The following is a 15,496-nucleotide window of genomic DNA, read 5'->3' as shown; positions in this document are numbered from 1 at the left end:
GTAAGGGAAACAAGGCTTGTTTTGTTCATTTTGCTTAACATTTCCTTGTAACTATCATTTATCTGTTTCCTCCAGTAGCCCAGTTTTATATCTAACCTGGAAAGACAGATGGTTATGTAACAAACGTTCAGAACTGGCCTAGATACTGTCTGATAACATTTTCTCCCTCCCTATCGCTTGCTCTCAATTCCCCTCTTTCAATCATCTGCTTTTTTCCCTCCTTTTTACTCCCTTATTCCCTCTTTGGTGTCTGTCTTTCGCCTCTAGCTTTTATTCACCCTGCTCCCCACCATCTCCATTTCTCTATCTGTGTAAGTAGGCCAGGCGTCTCCCTCTCGTGTCATTTTTCACCCTGCTAGTGTGGTGAGGCGTCTTTTGCCGGTCGAGGCCTTTCCATAGGCTGCAGCAGATAACAGCTCTTACATAATCAAAACAACAGCCCTGTGGGTTGGGACACGGTGTATGCATTGCACTCGCAGGCTCGAAAGTGTTCTAATTCTGCATGACCCCATTCCTCAGCAATAACTGCAGCGTTTTAAACCCTCGCATCACCGAAAATCCGGACTTGCTCCACTATGATTATATAATGTTTTGTGAATGTCACGTCAAGACCGTTTTGATCTATTTTTCAAAAGCCGAGTTAAAATAGGGAAGAATATATGAGCGTAGACAGACAAGGTATTTTAAACAAAACCAGATCTTAAAACTGGATACTTTATGCCAGGTCCATGTTCATTCTTGTTATATCACACTGGTTTTACTCACAGTAACTGAGCTCTTAGTAACTTATCAGTTGCATAATACAAACTTGGAAAGAAAAAAGTGTTGACTATGTAATGCATGTGTTAATTTATATCATGTATTATTTTCTATACTACATATATACTGTATAGATTTTAGATTCACTCTTTAATAGTCATTTTTTTCTTTTAAATATAAGTGAAACACTCTGAAATTAACTTAAGTTTATAAACTTGCCTTACTTTGCCTTATATTATGGCTGAAAATAATATCTTAAAGATCTTTTTCTTCTTTTTTTAATCTTATTTTTTCAATTATTTAAATGATCATTTTGTCTATAAAATGATAGAAAATAGTTAAAAATACTTACAAAAATGCTTTTGTCAAAAAAACCTAAAAATATTCCATTTTCAATGACATAAAATAGAGAAAAGTAGTAACATCCTCGTATTTGAGAAGCTGAACCCCAGAGAATCTTTGTTGTCTTTTCTTAAAGAATGATTGAAACAATTCATCAAAAATAGTTGCCAATGTAATTTTCTATGGATTGACTAATAGTTTCAGCTCTAATTTATATTCATAGCAACACACACTGTCCACACCATACCTAGTATTTTAGAATAAATTATTTACTGCTTAGCTGACAAGAAGATCAATAATGCTCTTCTTGTGCTTGCTGTGTGTCCAGCGTTCGTTCTTTTGCCGTCTGACGGAAGACAAGAAATCAGAAAAGTTCTTCCGGGTCTTCTACGACCGCATGAAGGTGGCCCAGCTGGAGATCAAAGCCACAGTGACAGTAAACACCAGCGACCTGGGAAACAGGAAGAGAGATGATGAGAGCCAGGACAAAGACGTCCCTGTCCGCAAAAAAGGTCAGAGGTCACCTGTTGTAATTTAATGTATGAAATTACAATTTGTATAATTTACAATTTATTTGAAAATCCAGAGTCGAAAGATGATTTATGCAGTGATGGTTAAGTCCCCCTTTTGTGCCTATATCTGTTTAGCAAGAGACTCGGCAGTGGTCATGACAGAGGATGTGCGAGAGCAACTACTGGAGGCCTCATCTGCCACCAAGAAAGCCTTTAACTCTTACCGGCGTGAGGCCGACCCGGAGGACCACTTCACCTCAGCAGACGGCCAGCCCAGTGGTGGGGACAAGAATCAGGATGAAGGAGAGATGAGTTTCGTAATCGTTATCATGCAGCCCATCCTTCGGTTCCTCCAGTTGCTTTGTGAGAATCACAACCGTGACCTACAGGTGGGTCAGATTGAGCATCAGATTCTGTAAGTTTCACAGAAATCCAAAAGTGCATCCCACTTGGGTACAGTGCCTTCTTTCTATAGATAAATGGTTGTGACATCTTCTATGTGCATGTGTTTGCTTCTTATCTGCTGGCTTTTAGACACAGTCCAGACACAGTCTCATGGTTTTAATACAAATACCTTCATCAAATCAAAATATCATTGTCATTTGTATGAGAGGTCAGGCCTGACTTCTTTAGAATATGGAGATGACTTCTCTGGCACATCGTTTTTCATAGAGCTATGAAAGGAGAATTTCCTATTTCATGCAATTTGTGCTCACGGAGCCTCTTGTTTTTTCCGTGTCTTGCTCTTCCACTGAGCCTCTGTATTCCAAGGATTGGCTCCAGAAAGAATGCAGCTGGAGGGCTTTGTTGCCATTGGAGAATAATACAAACCTAACAGCGATGCCTGCAGATGTTTTACTTGATAATTAAAATAAATGTGCAATTTAAATTCAACAGTTGACCAAATCATTCAGTCTTTGTTATTTCTAAAAACTTCTAATAAGTTCTGAGTGACTGATGGTTAGTAATTTTCAGTTTTAGCTGAACTGTTATTCCTTTAATGCTGTGTACTTACTGTGTATTTGGTTTTTGATTTGTTGACTCCTTATCATTTATATCCTGTTCAGCCGATACAGACCTATCACAGTCAAGCTGCTCATTTTACCTTCTGACTCTAACCATTTTTATCTTTTCAGAACTTCCTTCGCTGTCAAAACAACAAAAACAACTACAACCTTGTGTGTGAGACTCTGCAGTTCTTAGACTGTATCTGTGGCAGCACCACGGGAGGTCTCGGTCTACTGGGACTGTACATCAACGAGAAGAATGTGGCCCTCATCAACCAAACCCTGGAGAGTCTCACGGAGTACTGCCAAGGCCCCTGCCATGAAAACCAGGTACACAAGAGACATATGCAAAATCTTGGACTCTACTAAGACACTATCAGTCCTTCTTACACATTTCTATTCTCTTTCCTCTAGAATTGCATCGCCACTCACGAGTCCAATGGTATTGATATCATCATCGCTCTGATCCTTAATGACATCAACCCACTTGGGAAAAAGCGGATGGACCTGGTGTTAGAGCTCAAGGTGAGTCGGCAGGACTGGTGGAAGAATCTACACCTCTGCTTGAAACCGGGGATTTTGGTTTGGCTGTCGAGACAAAAATGAGAACCAAACTGTGAAGTAGTTTCCTTTCACAGAAAGATGGAATATCACCAACAGGCTACAAGTATAGGAGTTGGACATTCATTCCAGCTAGTGTTAGTGCATACCTGCCAAGACAAATAGCTGCAGAGTGCATTTTCCTAGAGCACCAGGGATACTGTCTGTTTTCATTGGATGAAGAAACTAACAGGGCTTATCTAGAAGATTTTTTTTATGTCCCCTGCCTGTTTCCTCTCTTTTTTCACTCTTAGAACAATGCCTCCAAGCTGCTGCTCGCCATTATGGAGAGCCGTCATGACAGTGAGAATGCTGAGAGGATCCTGTACAACATGAGGCCTAAAGAGCTGGTGAGGAACCCATATTTGTTTCCTCAGCTTCTTTTTACATCTTAAATGCAGCAATTACTAAGCTATAGCCTTGGCTGTTCAGTACCACTAAGCTTTGATGTGACATATTATCCTGAATGCCTCCTGCGATAATGAAAGTTGTGTGGGCATGTTTGTGTCTCTCCAGGTGGAGGTGATAAAAAAGGCCTATCTGCAGGGAGAGGTGGAGTTTGAGGACACAAAGGAGGAGGAGGATAATGGAGAAGAGGAAGAACATGATGCCGCTTCCCCCAGAAATGTTGGACACAACATCTACATTTTAGCTCACCAGGTCTGGTATTCATCTCTGCAACGTGTTTTGTAGAATCCCATGTTGGTTGCCTAACTGCATAGCACAGCACATAGTGTTATGCAATTATAAAAGATCATTTATTAACCTCTAATTTCATGCAGGAGTGTGAGGAGACACACGTTGTCCATGTGTTGTTTTTTGTGACAAGCTCAGCTCACTTCTTGTCTGTGTGTCCTTCATACAGTTGGCGCGTCATAATAAGGAGCTGTCCATGATGTTGAAGCCAGGAGGGACCAGTGGAGAGGGAGATGAGGCCTTGGAGTTTTATGCCAAACACACTGCTCAGATAGAGGTCATAAACACAACCCTTGTCACAAAATATTAACCAGTTGAAGCCCTCTGTAGTACAATTTCACAAACAACACAAATAATTGGAATGATCTTAAATGTTTATAGTATATTTGCAAAGAAATTGTCATGCACCAGGTATTTTGTCCTTGGAGGTTACCATGTGTCTCTCTGTCTAGATTGTGCGTCAGGACCGCACCATGGAGGAGATAGTGTTCCCTGTGCCAAACATCTGTGAGTTCCTGACCTCAGAGTCCAAGCTGCGAGTCTACTACACCACAGAGAGGGACGAGCAAGGCAGCAAGATCAACGACTTCTTTCTGAGAGCAGAGGACCTCTTTAACGAGATGAACTGGCAGAAGAAGCTCAGAGGTAAGAGGTGCTGTGTGTGTGTGTGCATATACTGGTCAAATACACATTACTAATTGGGCTTCAGCTCTTCTTCTGAGGCTCCTCCACAATTAATCCAAGCAGGAATGTAGTAACCCCCAACGCTCCCTAGTGCTGTCTAGAACAGAACCATACCAATATGTATCGCTGATATATGAGATATTAATAATGAAAGTTATTATATTTTTATTATCAATTAGTCAAAAAATATATTTTGAATATGGAATCATTATAAAAATGTATAAAATGTCAGAAGAAAATGAACCAACAACACAAAACACAAAGATATTGAGTTAATAATGATTAAAAAAAACAGTGAAAACCAGCAAATCCTCACGTTTGAGCTTGTGAAACCAAATGCTATTTCTTGATCATCATTATTATTATTATTATTATTATTATTATTATTGATAATAATAGATCACTGTCGCCTCACAGTCCTGGGTTTGAACCTGATGACAATTATTATTATGATTATTATTATCAATAATAATCATAATAATAAGGCACAAAGACAGCCTCATTGTCTTCAGTGACTAGTTGTTTTAAGAGTCAGCTGATGCTCATCAGGTGATGATGTGCACAGCTTCAGTGCCTTTTTTTCCCAAAATGACTTGGATTTTGTCACTTACATTGAAAGTGCATTATGAAAGTTTCTCTTAATGGCCAGGTTGAACAGGAAGAATGATTACAGCAAGATAAGTCTGTTTCATTGTTCATCTGGGCATCTGATTATTGTTTTAAGACAGACTTGAAAAATCGTAAACATTTCCTTTAATGTGATGAATATCCCGAACCTGGGTGTGGCATGGTGGCATGATGATTAGATAACTGTCGCCTCACAGTCCTGGGTTCGAACCTGATGACCGCCAGGGGCCTTTCTGTGTGGAGTTTGCATTCTCTCATCATGACTGTATGCTCCAGTCTCCTCCCACAGTCCATGCAGGTTAGATGGATTGGAAACACCAAATTTCCCATACTGTAGTTGAGAATGTAGTTTTCTGTCTGTGTGTATTAGCCCTGAGACAGACTGGCGACCTGTCCAGGGTGTACCCCACTTCTCACCCAATAGATGCTGGGGTAGACTTTAATCCCTGTAAGCCTGAACAGGATATAGCGGGTATGGGAAATGAATGGAAGGATGCATATCCCCAACTTGACAGCAGGGTTAACATTGTCATCCTGTGTGTGCTTGTGTTATTTGTGTGTGCATGTTTCCACTGTCTAAAAGCAGACAGGGGCTTTCCACATTCTCTCAGCCGTGAAACATTTGTACAGTAACCTTATGAATCACAACTGAGAGCTTACTTGCTCACGTATACAAACATGCGCACACAGACCGGCACCCACACTCAGTCACACTACTGATCCACGTTAAAGGACTTACATACCCACACAAAGCCATATTTTGTCTCTCGCACAGAAGAGGGGATGGACAGAGAAAAGTCCCTGCATCTGTTTCTCCTTTTCCACTAACAGCAGAGGACAGACCATCAAAAAGTAGACTGTTATAAGTCAGGGTATGTGTCTGAAGAAAAGGTCAATGTGGCATATGACAGTCTTTATTTTGACCTTTTTAAACTTCAGTATCAAAATTTTAGCATACATTATTAACAATCTAGGCTGTTTTAGGTTCTTTCTGTAGTTTTCTGTAATTTCTTTTTCAAAGTGTCCAAGTCCTCATATTACTAATGTAAAGTAACTGGGGAAAGTTGACCCACTGAAGCAATTGGGTAGATGACATGGGACACGCCTTATTCCCAAATGAATAGTAAATGGTAAATGGACGGCATTTATAGAACGCTTTTCTGGTCTACCAACTACTCAAAGCACTTTATAGCACATGCTGACATTTACCCATTCACACACACATTCATATACTGATGGCAGAGGCTGCCATTCAAGATGCCAACCTGCTCATCAGGACCCATATAGCACACAATGTTTCTAATGCTTACTCACCCATTCACACACACACACACACACACTCACACACCAATGGTACAGCCATTGTGAGCAATTTGGGGTTCAGTGTCTTGCCCAAGGACACTTCAACATACGGACAGGAGCACCAACCTTCTGATTAGTGGACATCCCAATTGAACCCCACAACTTGTTCACATTTTGGGTATGTGATAATCAAATTAGTTCTGAAAACAACAGAAAATTAACTGAAAACAGTTTTGATAACCAATTAACAGCTTAATTAATTTATTCAGCGGAAATGCCAAACATTCGCTGGTTCCAGCTTCTCAAAAATATGGATTGGTTGCTTCTTCTCTGCTTTATACCATTTTGAATTTAACATCTTTGGGTTTTGGTCTGTTGGTCTGTAAGACAAAAACAAAAAATCAAGAACAAGAAAGAAACAAGGACAAGACAGAAAAATGTCACCTTGGGATAAATCAAAGTGTATGTGATCATGTTTGGAAAATATGTGTAATGTCTCTCCCTGTCTCTCCCGTCTATCACCTCCAGCCCAGCCAGTGTTGTACTGGTGCTCCAGAAACATATCAGTGTGGAGTAACGTTTCCTTCAACCTGGCTGTACTCATGAACCTGCTGGTCTGCTTCTTCTACCCCCTGGAGGGGGTACATGGAGGTCAGTTGTATTTAAGTAGACGTTTGAGTGTGTGAACAGCCCTTTTAAAAATGACATCCAATCCTCCTCCATTCTCCACATCCTGTTACTCATATCTCTTAGATGTCACAATGCATCTCCAGAGACTCAGTGATTTAAGTTTCTTTATTATTTTACATATTTTGCAATCAAGGGGATATCAGTGCAGTTCTGATGATGCTCTTTTGGGCATATTAAACATAATGTACTGTTTCTGCAGTTAGATTCTTTCATGCATGGTGATGCAGCACCATGGAGGCATATTTGTCTGCACTGCACTGTTTTGCATTCAGACTTTTTCACAATCTGGGGTCAAACAAAGGTTATGCGCTCTACCATGCAAAACAGGAAGGACAGGGGCTTGTTGTCATGTTTCTCCGCTACAAACTGCTCCTCTTACATTTTTGCAATCTGTCCTGATATGGCCTGTGTTGATTAAAGGTGAATTGAATACATGTGCGTGGATATACAATGATATTAAATTTATTGCACCAATTGTCACAGCCAGCAATAAAGCCCCAGTACGAATGAAACTCAAAAGAAAAAAAAAAAACCCAACTCAGTGCCACATTATGTCACCCATTTTATGTTGTAGCTATTAGTTTTTTCTTTTCCATTCACTTTTCACTATGAAATAAGAAAACTACCTGTTATGGCCTGAAATATCACATGCTGCAACCACCCACAGAGATAGATTATGGAAAAAAAGCTGACTCTCTATCCTACTACCGGGCGCTTGACCCACTGATCTCCTTTTTCTCGTAATGTTCTGATCTGCTGACTTCAATCACCTGACAAGGATTAGGAGCAGGACCTGAGAAGCCCTCTATCTTTGTTTAAGACACACCCACACACATTCACAGGCTAACACATAGCCTTAAAGCTCAAGCTCATATTTGACTTTCAGTACTATGGAAACCACAATAAACACGGGAGTGCCCTGTGCAATTTACTGTCCCATAAACAGTGCTTACATTGGCTCAGGTAGGACAAGTCATACACAACACATCAGATGATCCAAAAAGAAGTCACACATTATGTTTACACCTCAAATAAAGATATATATATGTATAAATGTATAAATAATATATTCAGCTACCAAACCCTACTCAGTGATGTGTGTTTACTTGGTTCTATTGTGTTACCTCTTAGTGGGTTCAGTTCACCTTCCATGCTGCTTCAATTCATGTAAAGAAAGTGACAAAGTTTCACGTTTTAGTTACACGTATTCAATGACCACATTTCTGAGAGCACATTACTGTAAGTTTGCATCCATTGCTCTTTAAGAATTATACTGGGTTATAGTGTAGTAAAGAGTCACCAAAAACAGTAAGGAGTTCTAGCTGAGTGATACTAAATACAAATGTCATAGTTTTTACTTCTGACAGAGCTAAAATGCCATTTGCCTGTTATTGATCATTGTACAAAACGAGCACTCAACCTGAGTAAGGTCTGACTGTATTTCCTCGTCTACACTGGAGCTCGGGTCTGTGTGCACGACAGGATCACGTGAGACTCCAACATACCTTTGGCCTGCTTAAACAGGCACTTTTATGGCTTTGGGCCCCTGCCTTCTCTCTCTTACTCACACACACTGTGCTCTCTCTGCTCTCCACCCTCCTTTGCTTGGGGCTTTGGAATGAGGGTTATAAGAGCAGCAGATCTAGGTCAGTGTGTTCTGCCTGCATGCATGACTGACTGCCTTTTGATGAATAGCTTTGGTTAACACCACACACTCATGCTCACACGCAGACACTTCATGCCTGCAGCTGTCTCCACCTCTGATTTTTATAGATGCCTCTTACAGTATATTTGCACACAATCATCCATTTGCTGCTGAACTAAAGTGTAAAGTAGGTACCGAGTTTGTAAGTGCACGTAAGCGCCCCTCTTTCAGTCTGCCACATCACTGGAGTTGTGTGTTGTTCCCTGCTCGTTCCTCATGAATCTTTCAGCTGAGGTATTTTTAGAGAGGGCTGTTATGTAAGTGGCACCTGTCATGTGATCTCCACAGGGACTGGGAGGGAGAGAAAACTAGAGGAAGGGAAGGAAAGAAGGAGACAGGGAGAGGCAAGGTGGGAGGAAAGGAGGTCTCCCTTGCCTGCAGTAGCACCCCCACCCTTTCAGCTTTCAATTTTTTTTTAATCCTTGCAGTTCTGCCCCATTTTCCCTTTTTTCCCTTTGTCTGTCTTCTCATGTTTTCCATTCATATTATCTCTACCTTTCTAACATCAGCACAATCCTGATTTTTTCTTTGCTCCTTTTATGAGTTCTCTGCGGTTGCATTTTGTCCAGAGCTCATAGAGTACAAATGAACACATGTTAGTCCTGTGTTTTAAGAAAGCAGTGTTGGTTACAGAGGCAGCGGGTTGGGTGTGGCCTTGTTTTTTGGCTGGACAAACCTGGTTGAGGCTTTTAACCTGAGTGACACGTTGCCACATGAAACCACTGACTAGGACACTAATCCTGGATTTACCCCAGGATCAAGTGAAGCATCTGGTAGGGTGTCACTACTGTAAAGCTTAGCACACACATACACAAAAAAGTATGTCATATACTTTTGGGTGTTATGTAACTTGCACTCTTTGAGTTCAAAGTCTCATTAATGAAGGCCCCAGGCTTGCCTGAGAGGCAGAACTTAGCAGAAGCCAGTTAAACTTGTGTTGATCTGGATGAGGCCTGGTTTAAGCCATGATCTGAACTGTCATCCTCTTAACATGATGCTGTCACATATTTTCTACATATGGCAAATTCACTATGTAACAGCGTCAGCAGTTTTAGCAGGTGTCCTTCATAACTTTCCTGTGCATTAAAACAGTTGGTTACCTCGTGTGTGTGCATTTATCTTCTGCAGGTATGCTGGATCCTCACCTGTCTGCTCTGCTGTGGATGGGAGTCTTGGCAACACTGGTCATCGTTATCATCATGCCCCAACCGCTGGGCATCCGTGCCCTCGTTATTGTCACTATCCTCCGTCTCATCTTCTCTGTTGGCCTGGAGCCCACCCTCTTTCTTCTGGGTGCCTTCAATGTGAGTCGTAGTTACTCCTTTCACCTAATTTACAGGGTTTTTTTCTCTCTCCTTCCTGTAGTGATGTCTTAACAATACAGAGAGTTTTGGTTTTGAGATGATTGAAATTTCTGCCTCAGCTCGATTACAGCGGAAGTGAATAAAATTTTGTTTGTGGTGCTTAAAGTGTTTAAACTTATATTTTAAAAATTCAACAGCAAAGTTTCTGAAAAATGTCACTCAACTGGCTTACAATAGATACCACATGAGAAGTACAGTAAGGGAGATCATTTTTATTATTTGGATGAAAAAACAATTTCAACTATGTGTGTGACAGTGAGTGTTTGTGTGGTTTATTTGTAATTTTCCCCAGAGATATGCCAAAAACACACCACTTCTATTTCACCATTCACATGCACCATGCACTTTCACGTACTGAGAAACCTCTACCGCGTTAGTTCCAGTTCTCCTTTCTCACTTACACTCATGCCCACTTGGCAGGCCGGTGCCCCGTCTGCCTGTGGTGTCGCCCCTGGCCCTACAGTTCTCCCTGGCAGCGTCTGACTGTGTTATGGGGTGTGAAGTGCGTCACTGGACCCTAGAGAGAGTGGTACCACCCCTTCACCCGCCAGAGATTTTCTAGACGTGCTTTAGAGCACATCTAGACACATAAACACACAAAATAAAGGCTTGAACACACCTCTATCATCTCTCCTCACTATGTTTATATACACACATGAAACTGGGTTATTGAGAGAAACCAGGTTAAGACAGGAAATCAGAGAACACGTTACCATGCACTGCAGTAACCTGGTTACTCTATAGCCTGCATTTACATGCAGCTGTTCAGGAGTTACATTTCTCCTTGGCTATGTGTCTTACATTTTTAAATCAAAGCTTGTACAGTTTTCGTTTTGTTTTCTTTTACCTGTATACTGACTTATTTTTCACTTTTTCATTTGAGTGTCAGTTTAACTTTTAGTCAGACTTTAGATTTCATTATTCCAGATAAAAGGATGCACTGCGCCTCCCCCAAAAAAACTGTTGTCACAGTGATACTTTCCCTGTCTGAAGTCTTTGTCATGCACTCTTGCAAAAACCCCATTAGAAACTCGTATACATGACCAAATCAGGTTTGGTATCTACTGTAGCTGTGTTAACCGGGTTTCGTTTAATCCCTTACCCTGATTCAGGAAACCAGGTTTCTGCTTTACCCTACATGATGTTTAAGAAATCAAGTTACTGCAGAAAGACAACAATAAGTAGGTTATTTTACTCGCTGAATGTGTCCTCATTTAGCTTAAAAACCACCCCAAACATGTTGCTGTCAACGCTTTCAGTTTCTGCCCCAGTACCCTCAGCAAAGGCCATTGTTGATTATTTCTGACATCTACAATGAAATCTTCAATATTAAAATGATCATGATCAGTGACTGACCCTGCATTCTAATTATAAAAGAGAGATTGACTTTATCTTCCAGGTGTGCAATAAAATCATCTTCCTGATAAGTTTTGTGGGGAACCGGGGGACCTTCACACGGGGCTACAAAGCCATGGTGATGGACTTTGAGTTCCTCTACCACCTCATCTACCTCATCATCTGCTGTCTGGGGGTGTTTGTCCACGTCTTTTTCTACAGTTTGTTGGTGAGAGAAACACACATACACTCATACATGTGGATACACGCATACTATGAATCCTCTTTAACTTTAGGCATACACACACCTCTTAAGAAGGAGTGAAGACAGGCAGGTGAAACCATTCAGAAAGATGAAGGCAGCATCTTTGCCAGAGTGGTTTTGAGAAAAAACATTTGTAAAATACTTTTCCCTTCTCTGAATACAACTCTAGTGTTACATCATGGTGCATTCAAGGACATATCCTAGTAGCAAGCCAGATGTTTCCTTATTTGGTGGTGTATTAGTGTTGCTGCTGTTGTTGTTGTTAGGATCAGGTCTGCTTTATAACATGTCTGAATATGCCAGTATTTGGAGAGTTGGAGGGTTTTCTCTGGTTGAATAACAAGATGCTGAAAATTTATGTCAAAGAAAATTGAGGATTCAACACAAGAAGAAAAAAGCATAAAAGGCACATCATGCACAGAAATCTAATCCAACACAGTTTTGTTTTTTATTTTGCAACTTATGCATGCTTGTGTAACTCCACATTCAGCTTGCAACACATACAAGATGGTGGTATGTAACATTAGAGATCCCTTCGACATGTCGTAACATAAAAATGCTTGTAATAATACTATATGTTTAACATGATTTTTCCATTAAAAAATACCAATTACCTCATTAAAATCCTTTAAATTACATCTCCTTCTCCCTTATTGAAAAATCCAGAATTAATAAATATAAGCAAATATTCTTCGTTTCAAAAGTTTAACTGCTGGACAAAAGATGTCTCTGACTCCACTGAAAGGTCCACTCTCACTGTATGTGCATTGGAGGCTTCAAGTTTCTGCATCACACTTATGTACGTTGCATACTAGAACACAGTTGTGATGTTGTGACGTAGTTGTGATGTGTCACAAATCATGCCCGTAGGCTCACCCCTGAAACTCAGATTTTCAGTGAGCACAGAGAAACTCTCCACTTTCAGCAGATTAATTTGAAAACAACCTTCTAGTGTTGAACTCTGCATATACATCATTCTGCACAGTGACGCTAGAAACAGCCAACGGAAGTAACAATGAGCAAAACACATTTTTGAGTGGAGGGGGACTTTAATTAATACACTACAGGTTGACAATTTCAGATTTTGCCCTCTGAGAGGTGTTAAATAACTTTACAGTGAATCTTACATATTTACTGGCATATTTAGCCTAGTGTCATACTTTTATTTTGTAACATGTGCTTCTCCTTTGTAGCTGTTTGACCTGGTGTACAGAGAAGAGACATTGCTGAATGTAATCAAGAGTGTGACACGTAATGGACGCTCCATTGTACTGACCGCTGTGCTGGCTCTCATCTTGGTCTACTTGTTCTCCATTGTTGGCTACATTTTCTTCAAAGACGACTTCATCCTGGAGGTGGATCGTATCCCCAACACAACCTGGAGTGAGGACAGACTTCATTAATTATTGTAAACGCTTCTAAAGATTACACTATGAAGATTCTTAATTTTGAAAAGCCTGGCTAACTTGCTATTTGTCCCTTCTTATTTTACAGAAAGTGGAGCCAGTCTGGCCAATGAGTTTTTGTCTACAGGAATGTGTCGGGCAGGGATTGATGAGAACTGCACCACAGAGACTCTGCAGGAAGGTACCGTATACTGCAACACTGGGGTTCACCCAGGTGTAGCCTAAGAAACGTATGTTCAATTAAATATTTAAGTTATCAAAAACAGCTATACCATGAATATTATTCAAATGTTCAATGTTCTTGTGGGAATTTCTTGTCCTGAATTAAACCTAAATTAAACCAATCGAATATTGTTAACAAGCTCAACATATGATGTGGGTAATCTTGCTGACATTGGTGGGGCTGACCTTGGCCTAACGGGTGACCTTTGGAAGTGTAACATATTTGTAAACAAACTGGTTTATTGAGGACAAAGTTTGATTTCAAGTCCCTGGGATCCTGACAGTGGTCATAAGTCATTCATGCCAGTGATTGATTTTTTTTTTTTTTTTTGGCAAAAGTATTATGAGCATTTCAAAAGTCAAAAGCTTTCACAAATAATGTAGCATTTGTCAAATTTGTTGTTTGCACTATTTCTTGCAACTGCAAGACTATAAATTGCTGGAGAGAATGATCATTTATTCATAAACTGATTTTGGTGAATAGTTTAGGAGACATTTGTTCAAGTGTATAGACCAGCTGCCATGTTTGCAAACTGGGAGCAAATACAAATGACAGGCCAGCTGGGGCGCATGTAGGAAGGGTTCATGGTGATGTTTGAGAGAAGCACAGAACTGGCAATCATGTATAGTAGAACCTATCTGAAATACTGGGAAATCTCTCATGGTCTCATGGGATGTTTTTGCCTAGATAGTGCTCTGTTTCCTCATGCTGTGCAGTTTCACACTAATTCACTCTTTAATTCATGTGACTCCATCAGCTATCACATGACTGCCATTTGACCTGAAAGACTCATATGTAACCTCATCGACCCTCATGTGACATTAACAAATGAATGTACCGAAAAAACTTTAAATGCCTGGGAAGTTCCTGCCAGTCAGGATGTGTGGTGCCTTCAAGATTAAAATAGCAAATACAATTAACTTTGACTCGGTGCTACAGTGCTATACTATTTATTTGGAGACACCAAAGTCAACACAATAACACACAAAGTAACACATGGTATGGAGCTGTTACATCAGCAATGAGCCATGAAGAGGGTAAAGATACATCGTCAGACCCATAAACGTCCCACAGAGAAGAAGATATATAAACTGCTGTAGTTAAGTGAAAAACAGAACATCAGTATCAGTCCCTTACGCATCAGCCCAGACATATAAAATGATTTTGCCAATAATAAACACAAGGGGACAATGATGCGCTCCATCCTGTCCTTCATGTGACTGTGTTCGAGGTCCTTATATTCACCGTGTCTTCTTCTTAACTACTCTACAATGACCTATAAACCTTATTGAATTGCATAAGCCATTCAAAAATGTTAATCAGTTTTCTTCTGCCTGGCTCAGAATAAGTTCACATTCCATCTAAACAAAAACACTTTTGCTTTGACTGACTGTCTTCACACTGTGAACCAAAACATGTAAACAAGGTTTCAATAGATATCAAGTTCTGCAGACAAGCCAAGAATATTTATGACCAAACAGCAGATGATACCCCATGTTTGTACTGTGGCCACAAGGCTATCAAACGCTAATTTATAGTCAAAGTAAATATTTTAAAACAAGGAAATCCTCCTCTTGTATTGTTTGTTATTATCATCATTTGAGTAAATACAGTATATGAACATTATGAGCATATTATAATTCATCTTAGATGCATTTAAAATGCAGTTCGTGAAGGTTTAATGGAACACAAAATGGACCTCCAGGATGGCAGCAGCAATTGTTTGGACAATAATGACTACTTTAGTACCTCAGTAGTAAACTGGTGTTTAAAGTGCTGCCACATTACTGCTAAATGCATGTATTCTGTATAATTTGAGAGAATATTTTTCACAGAGTAGTACAGCGAGAGAGAAGAGAGCTTTTAAAACCTGGCAATAAGTTACCTCACAGAATTATTCTACAATGTATAATTAAAATAAATGTATATTATCATGCCTGATGTTACTTTTCCTGTCATACAGTTAAGATTTTTACAGT

At 40.1% G+C, this 15,496-nt stretch overlaps 1 protein-coding gene across 9 annotated transcripts in view; it reads left to right on the top strand.

The window, feature by feature from the left end:
- Positions 1-15,496, top strand: part of LOC137181687 (inositol 1,4,5-trisphosphate-gated calcium channel ITPR1) — a 75,901-nt gene that overhangs the window by 51,771 nt on the left and 8,634 nt on the right. For all 9 annotated transcript variants that reach the window (XM_067587563.1, XM_067587558.1, XM_067587562.1 and 6 more), the window contains 13 exons: positions 1,430-1,613; positions 1,749-2,002; positions 2,750-2,950; positions 3,035-3,145; positions 3,475-3,570; positions 3,737-3,880; positions 4,086-4,193; positions 4,369-4,561; positions 7,058-7,180; positions 10,053-10,228; positions 11,688-11,852; positions 13,082-13,271; positions 13,383-13,475. In XM_067587563.1, coding sequence (XP_067443664.1) covers positions 1,430-1,613; positions 1,749-2,002; positions 2,750-2,950; positions 3,035-3,145; positions 3,475-3,570; positions 3,737-3,880; positions 4,086-4,193; positions 4,369-4,561; positions 7,058-7,180; positions 10,053-10,228; positions 11,688-11,852; positions 13,082-13,271; positions 13,383-13,475 — 2,038 coding nt within the window. The remainder of the gene's footprint in view (positions 1-1,429; positions 1,614-1,748; positions 2,003-2,749; positions 2,951-3,034; positions 3,146-3,474; positions 3,571-3,736; positions 3,881-4,085; positions 4,194-4,368; positions 4,562-7,057; positions 7,181-10,052; positions 10,229-11,687; positions 11,853-13,081; positions 13,272-13,382; positions 13,476-15,496) is intronic.

Source organism: Thunnus thynnus, chromosome 4 (assembly GCF_963924715.1).
Source record: "Thunnus thynnus chromosome 4, fThuThy2.1, whole genome shotgun sequence".
NCBI classification, from domain to species: domain Eukaryota; kingdom Metazoa; phylum Chordata; class Actinopteri; order Scombriformes; family Scombridae; genus Thunnus; species Thunnus thynnus.
Note: the sequence above shows the minus strand (reverse complement) of the source record. Positions and strands in the feature narration are given on the sequence as shown.